Raw genomic sequence first — 16,428 nt, forward strand, 5'->3', positions numbered from 1 at the left:
TACACACACAGGGGGACAAAAATTGAATGCTTATGGGTGTGTGTTGACGAAAAGCAGGTCGTGATGACGGGTGTATCAGCAATCTTGATCGACAAAGCAGGCAGGCGCCTTCTGTTGATGGTAAAGTTTTTTTTTGGTATTGCAAGGTTATTTTTATAGACAGAATTTGACAGACCACATGCCTAATGGCATCCGGGAGAAGGGGGTGGGTATTGAACCTTGGCAGTTGCGGTGTAGGGCAAGGGCCCTTACCGCTAGGCTATCTCGTGGTATAGGGCAAGAGCCCTTACCACTAGGCTATCTCCCATGCCTAATGGCTTCCGGGAGAAGGGGGCGGGTATTGAACCTTGGCAGTTGCGGTGTAGGGCAAGGGCCCTTACCGCTAGGCTATCTTGTAGTATAGGGCAGGAGCCCTTGGCTATCTCCCCCACCTCTGTTGATGGTAAAGTTTTGGCTGATCATCTTGCATTGTTTAATAATTACACATCCGTCATGTCCAGGTGTCATCTGGTGGGATGTGCGTTAGCTGTTTTCTTGTGGGGCTTTCTTACTACTTACAGGTGAGTAAAGTAGACACAAAAACACACCACTCTATATATGTATATGTGCGTGTGTGTATTTTCAACCCCCTCACTTCCTGGCCTTCATTGTTAGGTGAGTAAAGTAGACACAAAAACACACCACTCTATATATGCATGTGTGTGTGTGTGTGTGTATTTTCAAACCCCTCACTTACTGGCCTTCATTGTGAGTGTTCTTGATAAAGCTTTTGCTTTTTCTTCCATCTTGGTAGGCACATGGAAACACCTCTCTTCACGTGTTCGTAGGCGTCCTGGCTCTCGTCAGCCTACTGGTATTTCTCTATGGCTTGCAAAGTAATGCGCATGTGGCAATGTGCTTCTTGAAGCTTGAAAATGTGCCGACTATAGCTGACAATATGCGCTCACATTTCCTGCTTGCCTGCAGGTCTATATCATCTGTTTCTCGCTGGGTCTGGGAGCCATACCATGGATTATCATGTCAGAGGTAGAGAATATCTATTTTCTTTTGGGCTCCAAAATACACACAATTGTGGATGGATCACCTTTCTTGAGGTAAATGACCCATATCGATGGCTTTGCTTCACAGGTTTTCCCTGCCAACGTAAAGGGAATGGCTGGAAGCTTGGCAACTCTAGTAAATTGGTTTGCCAGCTGGGTTGTCACCGTCTCCTTCAATACGATGCTTGACTGGAGTTCTGCAGGTGAGCCTTTGCTTTGCTCAAATCCATCTGTGTTGTATGGCCGATTTGCAGAAGAAACCTCGGTCTAATGTGATGCTTTTGTCTGGGTGCTACAGGATCTTTTGTTATTTTTGCAGGTGTATGCTTGATAACGCTAATATTCGTGGCATTGCGGGTGCCGGAAACGAAGGGGAAAACCTTGGAAGAAATCCAAGCTTTTTTCAAGTGAACACATAAATGTTACCAATTGTCATCTTCTAAATTTGGCCCCATGTATCACACTTAAAAAAAGAGATTCCTTGCATGCGCAGGGAGGGGGTTTCTCTTAACAGCTAGAGGGGGTTTTTTTTTAATAGCTAGCCATTCATTGAGAAGAGTGTAGAGAAGATCCACAAACAATATATTGTGATAAAAGTCTGCATAATTAAAAAAAAAACAAAAAAAAAATCTTTCTCAAAACACGCATAATCAAATTTTGTTTTTCTCAAGACAGAAATAGGACCAAGAGCAACAACCCAATATTTGTGTTGTTTAGGGCTCTTCACTGCAAAGCTAGGTACACTGCGCGCGTGTTGTGAGTTTCTGCAGCTCTTCCATGAAGAGTGAGTTTTGCTGTTGTTTTTCCCCATTGTCCACAAAGAGAGCTCACAGGGCCTCGCAACTATACAGAAAGAGGACTATTACAGAAACCAAACACAAGAAGATAGTTCTGCAAGAGTCCGAGAGACTCGAAGCAAGGTAGAAGAACGCACATCGCCATATCCTGCAAGAGTTGTTGAGCTCGCTGCCCAGGTGCATTTCAAAATTTGCTTTTCTTTTTGTCACCCTTATGCCAGGGGGTGGTGGTGGTAATGCGCTCTCTCCATGCATATAGCTTTGCATTCTCCTAGTAGTAGAACTCCATCCCCTGCACCCCCAGATTCAGCTTTTTTGTTCAGTACTTTTTCATTTTGTTGGGATGACAGAGGATACCCCATACAAGTACTTCGATTTGTCTCATAGGCCGAGTTCGGTCTTTTGGAGGACGTTAATAAAATCTTTCGTTCTTTCTTTCTTTCTCTTACAGATATTTGTTTTTGTGTTCAACTTCTACTATATGTTAGACCTACCAGGACTCCATCCTTGCAGGAGAAGCAACACTCCCCCATGACCTATTCTTCGTCTTCTGTCTCGAGCTCAGGATCTGTGCTAATCCTCATCTTTTGTAATTCTCTTGTTTTTTGCTGCTTGTCCACCTGCAAAGCAGCACCCTGGTGGCTCTGCCGCGTCAGCAACACTGCCATCTCTAATCAATGGCGATTTCAACAGGCTTTTTTTTAATGTCTTTATATATATATTGTGTTTATTGTCAGTTTTTTTGAACCAGTGAAAAAACCTCCTCCCAATTTTATACCGGTTTTTAAAAAAACTTGTCGATTTTCAAAAACTACAAAAGGAAGGCGTTTTTTGCATCCAATCATAAAAAACCCATTATATGCATCCAATTATTATTATAAAGAAAAATTTGTATGATAGATCATAGGACGTACAAGATGTTAAGAGACTAGCCAAATGCGGGTTACTTGGTTGTGGCAATGTTTGCTCTAGTCTACCGTGTTGATGTTACTTACATAAGCATACTATAAATAGCTTTTCCCACGACATGCCCAACACTTGATATAAGGAAGTAAAGCATAAATAAAGCTTATTTATGTGCATGATAAAAGAAACTCACAATGAGAGCATGGTGTGTGTGTGTATAAACTAACAATGCATGTGGGCCTAATCATAGATCGAGAGCAACTCAGCATATTGTCCCAATAGGCCATCCTTCTGAACTTGTATACCTGTTGGCCTCAGATTGGTTTGGGGGCTCTTTTATTCAACATTATAAAGAAACCGATACAAAGATTAAGAATACAGGATACATGTATAATATAGAAACAATAGTATTGCAAGACACTCTACAAACCAATAGAGGCAAACAAAAATTCAAAAAATATTATAGAATATAGAAAAGGCAAGATAAATCAAGAAGAAAGACAGTTTGAAAGCCAAAAACTAGCTAAATGATAAAAGTTGAAAAGCTAAAAAAATCTACAGGAGGGGGGGGGAGGAGAGAGAGAGGGAGAGAAAGAAAGAAAGATTTTATTAACGTCTTCCAAAAGACCGAACTTGGCCTATGAGACAAATCAGTGTACCTGTGTGGGGTATCCTTTGTCATCCCAACAAAATGAAAAAGTACTGCACTAAAAAGCTGAATCTGGGTGTGCAATAAGTACAATGAGTGGGGGAGGGGATGGAGCTCTAATACTAGGAGAATACAATGCTATATGCATGGAGTATACAATCATGATATGCAACCTAGCTAGCTCCATCCTGTACCATAGCGGGGGTATAAAATGGTATACATCAATGAAGGGGGTGTCCACAGCTCCTTGAAGAACATGCATGAGTCTGCTCTGAAGCGAGCTAGTCGCTCTGTACCCTCTCTGTGAAACTAAGCTCTGATCTCTGTCATCTCTCTTTGGTATAGGCGTGGTGTCCGAAAGCCGGGTGTCCTTTGTCGCCTGCAGGCTCTAAGTGTCTTTGCTCTCTGGAGAGTAATTCCCTGCTGTGTAGGGGTTGGGAGTGGGGTGGATCTCTGAAAAAATGTAATCTGTGTCTGTCTGAGCCTGTAATGATGTCTCTGTGACGTTGCACGTCTAGAATGAATCTCCCCAGTATGCGTTGGTTTGTTGCCTCAAAAGAGCTGGCATAGGGAATGTGGCTCTCTAAATAAAATGGGATATCTCTCTCTGATGGTTGTATATGCTCTGCATCTACATACATATTGCTCCTAACTCTCCACCTCCTCTCTGCACACTCTGCATACCCTCTCCTCTCGCGGGATTCGTGCTGCTCTGCCAGTCTCGATCTCCAATCGATGTGATGAGACTCTAAGGTGACCAATAGCTACTCGGGAGCCGTGTGGTAAAAAGCCTTCCATGTATCTAGGTCTCTGTATAAATCCATCATCAGTGATACTCATGAAGTGATCTCTGTAGCACAGCATCTTCAGTGGAAGAGGCTGTGTAGGCGGTATCCATGTCTCGTGTATAGAGCTGCCATAGGTCTTGTCTCAATACTTTGTTCCTCTCACTATGAGAGACGGATATGTGGTGCATCCTTGTCATACTGGAATGGTGGTAGATGATCCATGTCTAGGCCATGCTATGAGAACCAATGTGTGACCTGTGCGTACCATGATCCTCTGTCTCCTCCCTCAGCCAGCTGTCTAGATGCCTCAAAAGCTCTCTATGACAATCTGTCCTGTGGCATCTCTCTGAATCTGTCTAGCAGGCATATAGTCTGGAATATGGCCTCTACCATCATAGGAGGCATAGCAAACTCTGCTCGGATAATGTCATGAGGTATTGACGGTTTGCTGCGTATTATGCGTGCCATCATGAGGTCCTGCGGTCTCTCTATCTATGTCCACCAATGGGTAGCAAGGCCTGGCGCCCATAGTGCTTCTCCATACATCAGTGCCGGTGTGACTAATGTGTCAAATAGCCACCCCTTCGTCCGGGGCTCTTGAAAATGCGCCTGGTGGCACTGTCTCTCTAGCCTAGCCAATGCTGCATATCCCCGTGTCAATCTAGCTCTGGCTACTGAATCCATGGTGAAGCGCGTGGCTGCTGCACAGAGAAGGTAACCCCTAGGTACACGTATGATGTCACCACCTCCACTTGGCGTCCTGCGAGAGTGAATGTCAGCTGACTCCTACCCTGTCTCGATGTATGAAAGACCATAACCTTGGTTTTCCCAAGGTTCACAGTAAGACCCCTTTGTGTGTAGAAATCATCGAGTGCATGTAGATGTTGCTATAGACCTCCTCGAGACTTAGACACTAATACAATATCATCAGCATAAAGCATAATATGTACTGAGGTACCTGCTAGATCAACTCCATCTCCGCCTCCCCGTATAATGAAGTCAGCCGCCTCATCAATGTATAACCCAAATAGCGTGGGGGAAAGTGGGCATCCTTGCTTCACACCAATGGTGCTAGCAATAGTCTCGGACATACCTCTTGGGCATCTGACTCACCCAAATTCTGCTCATATAATGCATAGATGCCCCATGTCATATCTGTTGGTATGCCAAGAGACTGCAGGCGTTGAAAGAGCCTCTCTCGTGGTACTTTGTCAAATGCCTTGCGCGGAAATCCACAAAGCAGCAATAGAGCTTTCTCTTCCTCACTCTCACCTGATCAATCATACATCTCAAAGTGAATACATGGTCAGTGGTAGAGAAAGCTCTCCTGAAGCCTGCTTGCCCTGATGAGCGTAAACCTGCTGGCTCAGCATATAAGCTAAGCTCTTGCTCCAACACTGCACCATAGAGTTTGGCCAACACGTGGCCAACCATAATCGTCCTGTAGTTGCTCGGATCAAGCATATCCCCTGTTTTGTGGATCGGCACGATGGTGTGCATCGTTCACTCTGAAGGCAAACCCTTTGCTAGTGCCCTGTTAAAGAGGTGTGCAAGAAAAGGAGCCAAAGAATCTACTGCATATATGAGATGCTCACCCTGTAGGCCCATATGGTCGGCGGCCCGTCCATGCTGTAGGCGGCGGATAGCTTCCTTTACCATCGAGTGGGTAAAGAAGCTAGTTGTGGTAGGTTGAGGCTCATGTGGATGAGGTATAGGTGGCTGCTGCTGTGGGGCGTGGTATAGGCCCTTTGCATATGTGTGCCTTGTTTGTGGGTCTGCAATGGGTGTCGGTGTCCGAGGCTCTCTGAAGTGCCGCCATGAGATAGGGCTATCTCTACTCATGAAGAAATGGAAGATCTCTAGCTCTTGTATCTCTGCAAAGGCTCGCCTTTTGCGGCGAGTAAGTCTCCTCATCTCTCTCCTCGACTCGTGCTCTGTGATGGCTCCCAAGGCGAAGCCGTGAGTATAGGGCTCTGCACTCGTCATCATACCATCTGTTCTGGGGCATAGTGCTAGATCTTGCAGGCTCTCCTGAGAAGACACGATGTGGGAAGCTCTGTAATGCAGCAGTCGTGTGTAAGAGTGATGCCAACTGGACTGCTGTAATGGTATCCATAGGTGCCAGGGGATCCATGAGTAGGAGCCCATCCTCTACTCTGCCAGTGTATATGTCTGCCATGTCGTGTGTGAAGTAGATGGTAGTGTGTGGCGTCGGGGTATGTTGGGGACTGGTGATACTGGTGATCTGGCTAGTGAAAATGCCAAGTATGTATGATTTGCCCCAATAGGACGAGGTGGGATGGAGAATGAGGTGACAAGCTGTGATGCCTCCAAAGACCCCATAATGTAGTCTACTACTGTGCCTCCGGTCCGTGTATGACTCCAATGTGGGAAGCATGTCAGCCCTCCTGATCCCGACCACTATAGCGTCCTGTTATAAATAACGAGACGATGCCTGGCTCGCAACTCTAGTAAGTGGTCCCCATAATGTCCTCTGTCTGATCCAGTGTCCTCTGTTTGATCCAGTGTCCTCTGATGCCCGACTAGCCCCTATCTCCTCTGGCTCCACAGGGTGGAGGATCTCCATGTCATCATAGTCATACACCTCACACTGTCTGCTCTGTGTGTGGGCATTGAAGTCACCCGTAAGAAATATCTCCCCTAGTGTAGAATAATGCATAATCTCCTCTGACAGACAAGTGTATGGCGAGGCTCATGTCTCCTCCTCATGTGGCATGTCCTCTGTAATGACATAGGAGGATCCTGATGGAGGAAAGTAACATAGGGCTATATATATAACCCTGTCGTGTGAGAGCTGTAAGCTGATCCACATGTATCTGGCCTCTGGATCCTGTGCTACCACTCTCAGTCTCCCATGTAGCTCCCGTATGAATAGAACTGCTACTCCCCCTGACCCTCTCGAGGTACCTTGGCATGTGGTCCTCCTGTATGGTGACTCCCACTGGAATCCCTCTACTCGAGGTAGCCCTCTCTCTGGGCTCTGATGTGTCTCTGTTAGAAGTATGATGTCTCTCCTCACCATAACATGCTCGAGTCATCCAAGCTGCACCCATAGTGAACCATTACAGTTTCATACTGCCATGTGTATCTCTGTCAGTGGCCTGGTCTGTGTCCCATAGGCCCCAAACTGCTAAATCCATGGGACGGCCATCAATGATGACCCGACCATCTCGATGAAGGCCTTCTTGCTTCTCTCCTCGCGTGTAAGACTCGTGGCATGCAAGCTCTCCTATGCTCTAGCTGCATCCTCGTGAGATCATCATCCAAGAAAATAGGAGCTCTCTCGAAGCCTCGTAGTATGACCATCTTCCTTATGAAGATGGTGCGTGCCTTCACATCCTGAAACTGTATGCTCTCTTCTTTGTCATGTCTTTCCCGGCCCTCCAAGCTTTGAGGAAGGGGGGGTCCCTCATGTGAGTAACCACGTCATGTGCATATTGTCCGCCCATCCCCCTCGGGGGTAGAGTCGGTTACCTCGGGAATCCCCGTGACTCTCACATTGAGTCTACGAGCATGTCACATCCACTCCTCCTCAATGGTGGTGTTGACGATTTGGAGCCCTTCCTTTTGGGCATCCTCTTTCACTTCCTTTTTGATGTTCCTCTTCACCACTTCTACCCAACCCTCCCTTGTTGCCTCCATCTTACCTTCTAGGCTCTTGGTGATTGCCTTGGTGAGTTCCTCTTTGATGGCCTCTTTGTCAACTTCCACAATCTCCCCGTCCTCTCGTGGTGGTTAGTCCCGTAGAGAGATCACCTCCGCTTTGAGGATGTCGATTTCCTCCTTCATAGTGTCCTGTTCCTTCTTCCATCCTTCTTTCTCCTCTTTCCATGCTTCTTTCTCCTTCTTCCCTCCTTCCTTCTCTTTCTCCCTCTCCTTCCCCCAAGTCTCCTTCTCCCTTTTCCAAGCTTCCTTCTCTTTTTGTTAAGCTTCGATCTCCTTCTCGACTTTGGAAAGTCGGTTGATGATGTTGTTGATGGCGGAGTCCGCCGTCTTCTTGTTTTCTCTGCTGGAGATGTTCAGGTTATCCTCCATTTTGACTATCTCCTCTTTGCTTGCACCCTTGGCCATGTCGATGTACCTCGGAGAGATGGAACCCTAACACTTACGTTGTTGCCTTGGAGGCCTAAGCAAGGGTTGGTGGGTTGGTGGGAAAAGGGAGGCGGAGGCGTTGGCAAATGGGCCAGCATAGTGAGCCTGCCCAGGCGGGAGAGAGAGCGACGAGCACGGGTGCAAACAGAAGGCGGACAATAGCGAAGCGAAGGCGGGAGAGTTGCGAGCGGCAAACAGAAGGCGGCGAACAATATTGAAGCGAGCAGGGGCGCAAACAGAAGGCAGACAGTAGCGCACAGAAGGCGGCGAATAGCGAAGCGAACAGAAGGCGGCAAACAGGGAAGCGAAGAGAGAGAGAGAGAGAGAGAGAGAGAGAGAGAGAGAGAGAGAGAGAGAGTTGTGAGTAAACAAAAAGATAAATTCGAAAGCTAAATAAACTAAAAAAGGAGAGGGATAATGTTCTAATATTAGAATCTACCCAATCTCACTCAACTTCCATGAGAGTTGAGTATGAAATATAATCATCAATTTGGCCAAACAATTAATTTGATTTTATGAGAGAAACATTCTTACATCCTACCCCGAGTACATAACAAGCTAAATTACAACTAAACCAAAGAAATTGCCATGAAGATGTATTCTTTTCCTAGAATATTAATAGAAGGAAAAAAATATAAATAAACATAGCAAAGTACAACAAAGAGAGAGGTTTGCAGATCACCAAGAATTACACATACCTGCATTTGTTGAAAACCTGAAAAATAAAGAATAAAAATACATTTATGAAAATTTGAGTAATATAAATAAGTTAAGAAGGGATAACATGATGTGAGTGCAAGGCTTTAGCCTTGTTGAATTACCGAAAATGTGCCGGCTTGTCTTTGCTCCCGTTTCCCATATGTCAATCATCGCTTAAAAATCAAAGTCGAGGAAACTTGGTCCCTCAATCGATATGCGCATCAAAGCATCAACGTTTCTTATGCTCAAGTGATTTCTCAACTTAGGCTTGATGAGATTATGAACACTAAATCCCCTCCCACATGATGCAGTGCTACAACATGGAATAATAGCAATTCCCACCAAACATAGTAGCATGGAATACTTTTCTTTCATTTTATCATTTCTCCCTATTGCAACCCATGCGTTTCTTAAACTCCACCCTTCCACTCATTGGCAGCTTGTATCTTGAAGTAGTGACATTCTTTGCTAGGTCTCTACTTATCAATGCCTCCAAAAATTTTCTTTTATTTGAACATGCTGGAGCGTCCAGCCTATATTCTCTTAGGAGCAGCTTAGGAGCAGAGCATAGATTCTATAAAATAAAAGGAACAAGTGTCATTACCTATATATATAATGTACATTACATCTATCGCTTATTTTTAATGGTGATGAGAAGAGTATTAGTTGGATACTCCCCGCACCTTCATATATGTGTGAAGCTGGACGGCATTGTGTAACATTTTCTATGCATGTAGGTTATCACTTTTGTGAGGTCGGGGCATAAATGTTAGTCAACACTTCTATTCTAGTATGCAACATTTTAAAGTTATGTGCATTATTTGTGAATGCAAGTATAGAGAATGTCATTTCTGTAATCTATGTTACGCTCAAGTGATTTCTCAACTTAGGCTTGATGAGTTTATAAACACTAAATCCCCTCCCACATGATGCGGTGCTACAACATGGAATAATAGAAATTCCCACCAATCATAGTAGCATGGAATACTTTTCTTTCATTTTATCATTTCTCCCTATTGCAACCCATGAGTTTCTTAAACTCCACCCTTCCACTCATTGGCAGCTTGTAGCTTGAAGTAGTGACATTCTTTCTTTGTTAGGTCTCTACTTATCAATGCCTCCAAAAATTTTCTTTTATTTGAACATGTTGGAGTTTCCTTTCTTGGACTCCATGCATCCCAAGTAACATGGATTACACAAATGACATTCTCTATACTTGCATTCACAAATAATCCACAACTTTAAAAGGTTGCATACTAGAATAGAAGTGTTGACTAACATTTATGCCCCAACCTCACAAAAGTGATAGTCTACATGCATAGAAAATGTTACACAATGCCGACTAGCTTCACACATATATGAAGGTGCGGGGAGTATCCAACTGATACTCTTCTCACCACCACCATTAAAAATAAGCGATAGGTGTAATGTACATTATATATATAGGTAATGACACTTGTTCCTTTTATTTTATGGAATCTACGCTCTCCTCCTAAAGAGGATATAGGCTAGACTCTGCAAGGAATATATAAAATAAATATGATCTATAAATATTATTAAAGACATTTATTAGTCTTTATCTATAAATTAAGGTTGTTTGAAATTTGAACCTTTTTTCCAAAGGTGGTATTTTTGTTAATCCTTATTTTCCAGAATTTTTAATAAAAATACTCTTAAAAAAACCCTCTGCAAATCGATTGGTCCTTTTTCCCAAAATCAACCTTAAAAAATACACTACAAGTTGGCTTTTTTTTCTCACTGGTTGTGTGTTTCAACGCTCATTTTAGCATTTGTTATGAGGACATAGAAAACTTAAAACTTCAATGCACTAATTATATGATGTTGCTCACTTGGAAGAAGCCCACGGTAGACAAGAAACCAAGGAAGGTGGGAGCCCATAGCCTACCATATTTCGAGTTCCACACTTTATCAGATATGCCTTTTTCTGGCAATTGTATCAGACCACTAGTTCCTCTTCGGCCACATGTTATAGTAGCTAGTTGTTTTTCAGTTTATGCTTTTCATTTTCTACTCGGGACATTTAGCTTCCTTGAGTTTTGGATATATTGGTACTCTAGTCTCATAGGCCACTTTGGCCTCTTGTAGACGTTAATCTCTCTCTCTCTCTTTCTCTCTCTGTCTATATATATATATATATATATATATGTATATATATGTATATGTATATGTATATGTATATGTATATGTATATATGTATATGTATATGTATATATATATATATGTATATGTATATGTATATGTATATGTATATATGTATATGTATATATATATATGTATATGTATATGTATATGTATATATATATATGTATATGTATATATATATGTATATGTATATATATATATATATATATATATATATATATATATATGTTTTTTATGGGTATGGTATGCTTGTGCATTTGAGGAGAAGGTAATCCAGGTCATGGACTTGGAGGTGGAGGTGCCCAACTTTAGAACAATGGGCATAGTAACGGGGCTACTATGGTGACTGTAGTGGTGCTAATGGCAAACAAGGCGATGAAGGTTGTGTAGTGGTAGAGCAAGAAGGGAGGGTATTTATAGGCTAGCAACCACTTAATTATTAGCCAAATAGAAACTGGGTGAATAGAACACCCAAATAGAAATTGTGTTTTAAAGCCAATAATTATTATTCTAATGGCTTTTCTTCATAAGAGAGGATATGGGTGAATATACATATCAAATAGCACATATGGCATGAAGCACGATGGAGCGGCTAGCAAAATGCAACAATGTAGTGTAGCAAACATGAAATTGGCACCCAAACAAAGGAAAATTTTAAGACATACTAGGACATACTATCCATGGGTGATTGTTAACCACTCCGTTGGTTAATGTGCTTTCGCTCGCCTGACCTACCGTAAGGCGCTTTGCCATCTTACCCACATGAACAAACACTTAACTTGTGTAAGATAGCGTTGGAACATATAAAGTAGCCTTACCACCATAAGCTTAATGTCAAATAGGGAAAGTCTACAAACTTAGTGTACATAGTTATTTAAAAATAGTAATAAAGGACTATTTTTAAGTTTGGTCGATCTAGTGTAAAAGCTAGTCATTTGTATAGAATCATTTTTGATCATATGCAATGCATAAACTTGTTCAGAAACTATTTTTAGATGTGATCCATAAGCACCAAGGACTTGACGCAAATCCCATTTGGATTAATCGTCGTTGGAAATGATAATACAATGAATTTCAGCGCATCAAACCACACTTGCTCAAACCCACCAAACCTTCTATCCCAGTAAAATGACTAGCACACTTAGCATAGTGCTTCCTTGCTAAGAAGGCTAGTTTTCTTCAGATCCACCTCAAGCAAGGAGCTTTGGGAGGAAATTAACCAACGAAACACAACCATGAGTGGAGGAACAATGGAATCCTTGGAAACAAGAGCCTCCAAACTCTAGATTCATCAACTGGCTTTGTAAATAGCGCCTTAAATTTTATGAAGAAGGCATTCAACCCCCCATCTTTGGGTGTAGCTCTAGTGAAGGAGTGGGAGAAGGACCTAGAACCTCAAAGTTCCCTCCTACAGGAAGCGATCAAACCATATATGGCACCATAATGTGTTAAACATTTGGTGTTGAGGTTTATCTGAAGCACACCATGATTAGCAAGTAGACCAACAACCGGAGCTTGGTAAATGGGACATGTCTCTATTGATATACCACTAGGGACACGTGTTTCTCAGTACACATAATAGTAAGAACACACAATGTAAGCATGAGTCCTGCTCTCCACATGAGCCCATTATAGAAGCACTTTTACCATAGAACCAAGTTCTAGTTCCTCTCTGTTTGGAGGAGGAACAACGAACATGAGGAGGGGTAAGGAGACAATGTTAGAGACTACCTCATCACAACAAAGAGATCCACAAGGGAATTCACAGAAGTGTCCTTTGCCGTCGGTGAGCGTGCAGACTTAAATCCAGGCTGGTGAAGGACAAGTGCCATTGGAAAAACTGCATAGGCCAACCCCAAACGGGAAAGAGATCCTTTACCCTGAAATAGAGGGTTTCATGAAACCATGTCCTTACGTTTCATTACATGAATATGATACCCTGAAATAGAGGGTTTAGTACAACCACCTCCTTACGTTCCACTCACATGTGAATACATACTGAGGATGGGGTTCGAAATGGGAAGGGATTGCAACTAACATAATACCTCGAGGCTCAGAGTTGGGAAAAACCAAGCCAATCCACATCTCAAGGATGATTGTTGCCAAATTTGATGGAACTCAAAGCCATGGGATCCCACTAGGATCTGCTCATTTGAACTTTGCCTTGCCTTGAGAATGCAAAGCATGCCAATGGTTTAGGTCTCTAAATACACTAGAAAAGGCCAACCTACGAGGTCTCGAGACACATTGTCATAGTGGGATTCTCATGCCCAGTGGAGCTAGATGCAACCCCATTACACAAATCTATAACCTCAAGCAGGAGGAGGGAGAGACAGTGCGAAATTACAATGCTAGAACCAAGTATCTCCACATAAGTAACACATGAAAAATTGGATGATCTATTGTTGATTGCTTTATGATTGGCCTTAAGAGCAAAAGGCTTCATGACCATCTTTACAAGTCTAAACACTACACCTTTTATGAGTGTTGCATTATTGCAAGACAATAGACTTAGTGGACAACCTGCAAGACAAGGATTTAGAAGTCATCCACCTAAACCAAGAGATAGGGGACGCATGATCGAAAGTCTCATCGTTGGCCAAGGGTGACCAACCAACACCATCTAGAGTCTTGGTTAAGGACACGAGTATGGACAAGTTGCTAGAGAATACGCTAAACTGTATAGGCTAGTAGCAAGGTCAACCCTAAGGGGGCAACCTCAATAGCCCCATCCAACACCTCAAGTAGGACACACACATCTATTCCCATGAAGAAATATGGTTTGGTGCACAATTTGCTGCCAAAATTATATGAGTACAGAGTGTCAAATGCTAAGGCCTAGACAATAACAATTTTGTGTTCATTTGGCCAAGCTCTAGGAGGGGAACCATGACACAAATCATTGTTGGTATTGGAAAAACCTAAAAGGGTGGACGGTCCTCGCACCAAGGCAACCATTGGCCTTTCTAGCCCCACCAGTCACTCCTTAACACGCATAAGCTTCAGTGCTTATACCTATCAAAATCCTTTACTTTGAGGTATGTTTAGATTGCCCTAATCACCATATCCACCTCCAGTACTACCACCCCAAGAATAAGAAAGCTATAAGTGTGATGACCAACAAGACCCATATGAGCAGAAAGAATATGATCCCTATGGGTATCCTAAATAGGCTTCAATCAAAGAGTACACCCCTTTGTTTGAAGCTATGGTGCAATAAGAAGCGAGAGACCTCAATATAGTATAAAAGCCATATTATATAGGCTTCACGCATAGACTTCACCTCTCTATTCAAAGATGTGGAGCAACAAAGTGCAAGAGACCTCAACAATATGGTACAAATGCCACCTTTCGATGCAAAGACCCACACCATATTGTGAAGTACCCACACAAAGACCCTACACCGAATTTGCTGAGTGATCCAAGCACTCAGACTCTTGTGCCCAACCAAAATGTAATTCCTTATGGAGGCATGTGTTATAAGTGGGGATTTGACCTTGCTTACAAGGATTGTCCCAATAGAGTGATAATGGTTCCCATGGTAGAAGCATATGCTTACACTTCGACTAGCCTTAACTTATTAAGTGTACAAGGAGGAGTCATTCACATAGCCCTCCTTAATGCTGTTAGAAAGCTTCAAGCTAAGAGTAGGGCAGAAGTGAAAGGAACATCGAAGGATGCCAATAAGCAAAAAGCCCAGCTTGCTTCAACTTTGAAGCAAATAACCAAAGAGCTAGAGGTAGAATCCCTAAAAGTTATAGTAGCCCCTAAAAAATGTAGTGGCCCCCCTAAAAAGGCCAATGAACCAGAACCAGAGCTCTAGAAGAAGAAGACCTTGAAGAGCACGTGCAAACATAATGCACGATCACTTGTCAAGGGAAAGATGTGACCATTGAAAGTGGCCTAGATAAGAGCTTTGAGGTCGCCTCCCTCTTGCAGAGACAACTATAGTGATCTCCTACTCAAACCCAGTCTTCACAGAGAAAAGAAAATGCACTCTTCACAAACAAAAGAAATTTATAGACTATGAAAACCTCATAGACTATGAAAACCTTTCGGAGTAACTCAAGGAGTACCCTAATCCTATGTTCAGGAAAGAGAAAATGTGTAGCCACCAAGGGGTGCCCATATGGATTGTCCACCCTGCACAAACAGACTATCCACCAAGGATGCCCACCTCACATGGACTGTCCACCACAACACGGACTGTCCACCCTACATAGACTGTCCACTGCAAAACAATGTCACACCGACACAGACTGTCCACCCTACATGAATTATCCATGGCAATAGTTTCACGCCAACACATGGACTATCCACCGCAGCACGGATTGTCCATTGCCACAGTGAGTCTATGCCATTTGTAGCATTGAAGTCTCCAATGGTACTGATTGACACTCCAATGGCATCTCTAGAGATAGGAGATTCCACCAAAGGCTACGCTGCTGCCACCTCATGGCATCCACCAAAGATAGATGACACCGACTAGACCTCAGGCATATATGGTCCCTCGACTCATCCTGAAAGATATCCGACATCCTTCACTCTTCATCTCTCACTTAGCTTCTTGGATGACATCCTTTGATTCTTATCCCAGGAGGACATCCTCTTTATCTACCTTGGAGAACATCCTTATCCTGCATCCCTATCTCACTTGGAGGACATCCTCATGCTCATCCTTGAGATACCACTTTGTACCTATTTTGTACCCCTTTTTTAATCATCAGCTTGAACTGTGTCACTGTGACCTATGTTGAGTGTGCACAATATAGTGAAGGACATGTATCAGTGTTCTCTGAGTAGTAAAAGTGTTTTTGTTCCCTTCCACAATTTCGTCTCTCCTTGTGTTGTGTTCTGCTACATAGTGTCTTTTGTGTTGTGTCATGAGCATCAAGGACTCTGGACATACTATCCAAAGAAGAGCCACCACGTAGTGTGCTGGGAAGCTAGCCCAGGTACATGTACACTAAAATTTGGCACGCCCAATGGGACTGTCGAACTGGGAGTCATGATAGCTCACACTTCCTCCATGTTGAATCCTCTTTTCCTGTTACATCCTCTTTCCATGTTGCATCCTCTCTACATGCCCAATACACGCTCTCGTGGTAGTCCAGTCACCCATCTACGAGGCCTCTCTCAATATGCGGCCATAGTCGGAAGAGGTTCAACTACTTACCACCCCAAGGAACCTCCTCTGCCTCTTCCTATGTGGCGACTAACTTTGGGAACCCCACCCTTGGGAAACGGAGGAGGCCAAGCCAACCATCATGGTC

The 16,428-nt window shown here is 43.3% G+C and overlaps 1 protein-coding gene and 1 pseudogene across 4 annotated transcripts in view; one reads left to right on the forward strand and one right to left on the reverse strand.

Annotated features, from left to right (window-relative positions):
- The window catches only part of LOC147639494 (sugar transporter ERD6-like 4), a 68,779-nt gene extending 67,098 nt beyond the window's left edge, over positions 1–1,681 (forward strand). For all 4 annotated transcript variants that reach the window (XM_086791922.1, XM_086791930.1, XM_086791943.1 and 1 more), the window contains 6 exons: positions 58–120; positions 501–560; positions 794–853; positions 967–1,026; positions 1,129–1,243; positions 1,339–1,681. In XM_086791922.1, the coding sequence (XP_086648048.1) occupies positions 58–120; positions 501–560; positions 794–853; positions 967–1,026; positions 1,129–1,243; positions 1,339–1,451 (471 nt within the window). In that variant the 3' untranslated portion in view covers positions 1,452–1,681. The remainder of the gene's footprint in view (positions 1–57; positions 121–500; positions 561–793; positions 854–966; positions 1,027–1,128; positions 1,244–1,338) is intronic.
- Positions 1,682–7,533: 5,852 nt separating this feature from the next.
- LOC147639498 (uncharacterized) lies at positions 7,534–8,272 on the reverse strand (annotated as a pseudogene).
- Positions 8,273–16,428: the final 8,156 nt, after the last annotated feature.

Source organism: Cibotium barometz, chromosome 4, assembly GCF_041138505.1.
Source record: "Cibotium barometz isolate CiBa-2024 chromosome 4, ASM4113850v1, whole genome shotgun sequence".
Lineage (NCBI taxonomy): Eukaryota > Viridiplantae > Streptophyta > Polypodiopsida > Cyatheales > Cibotiaceae > Cibotium > Cibotium barometz.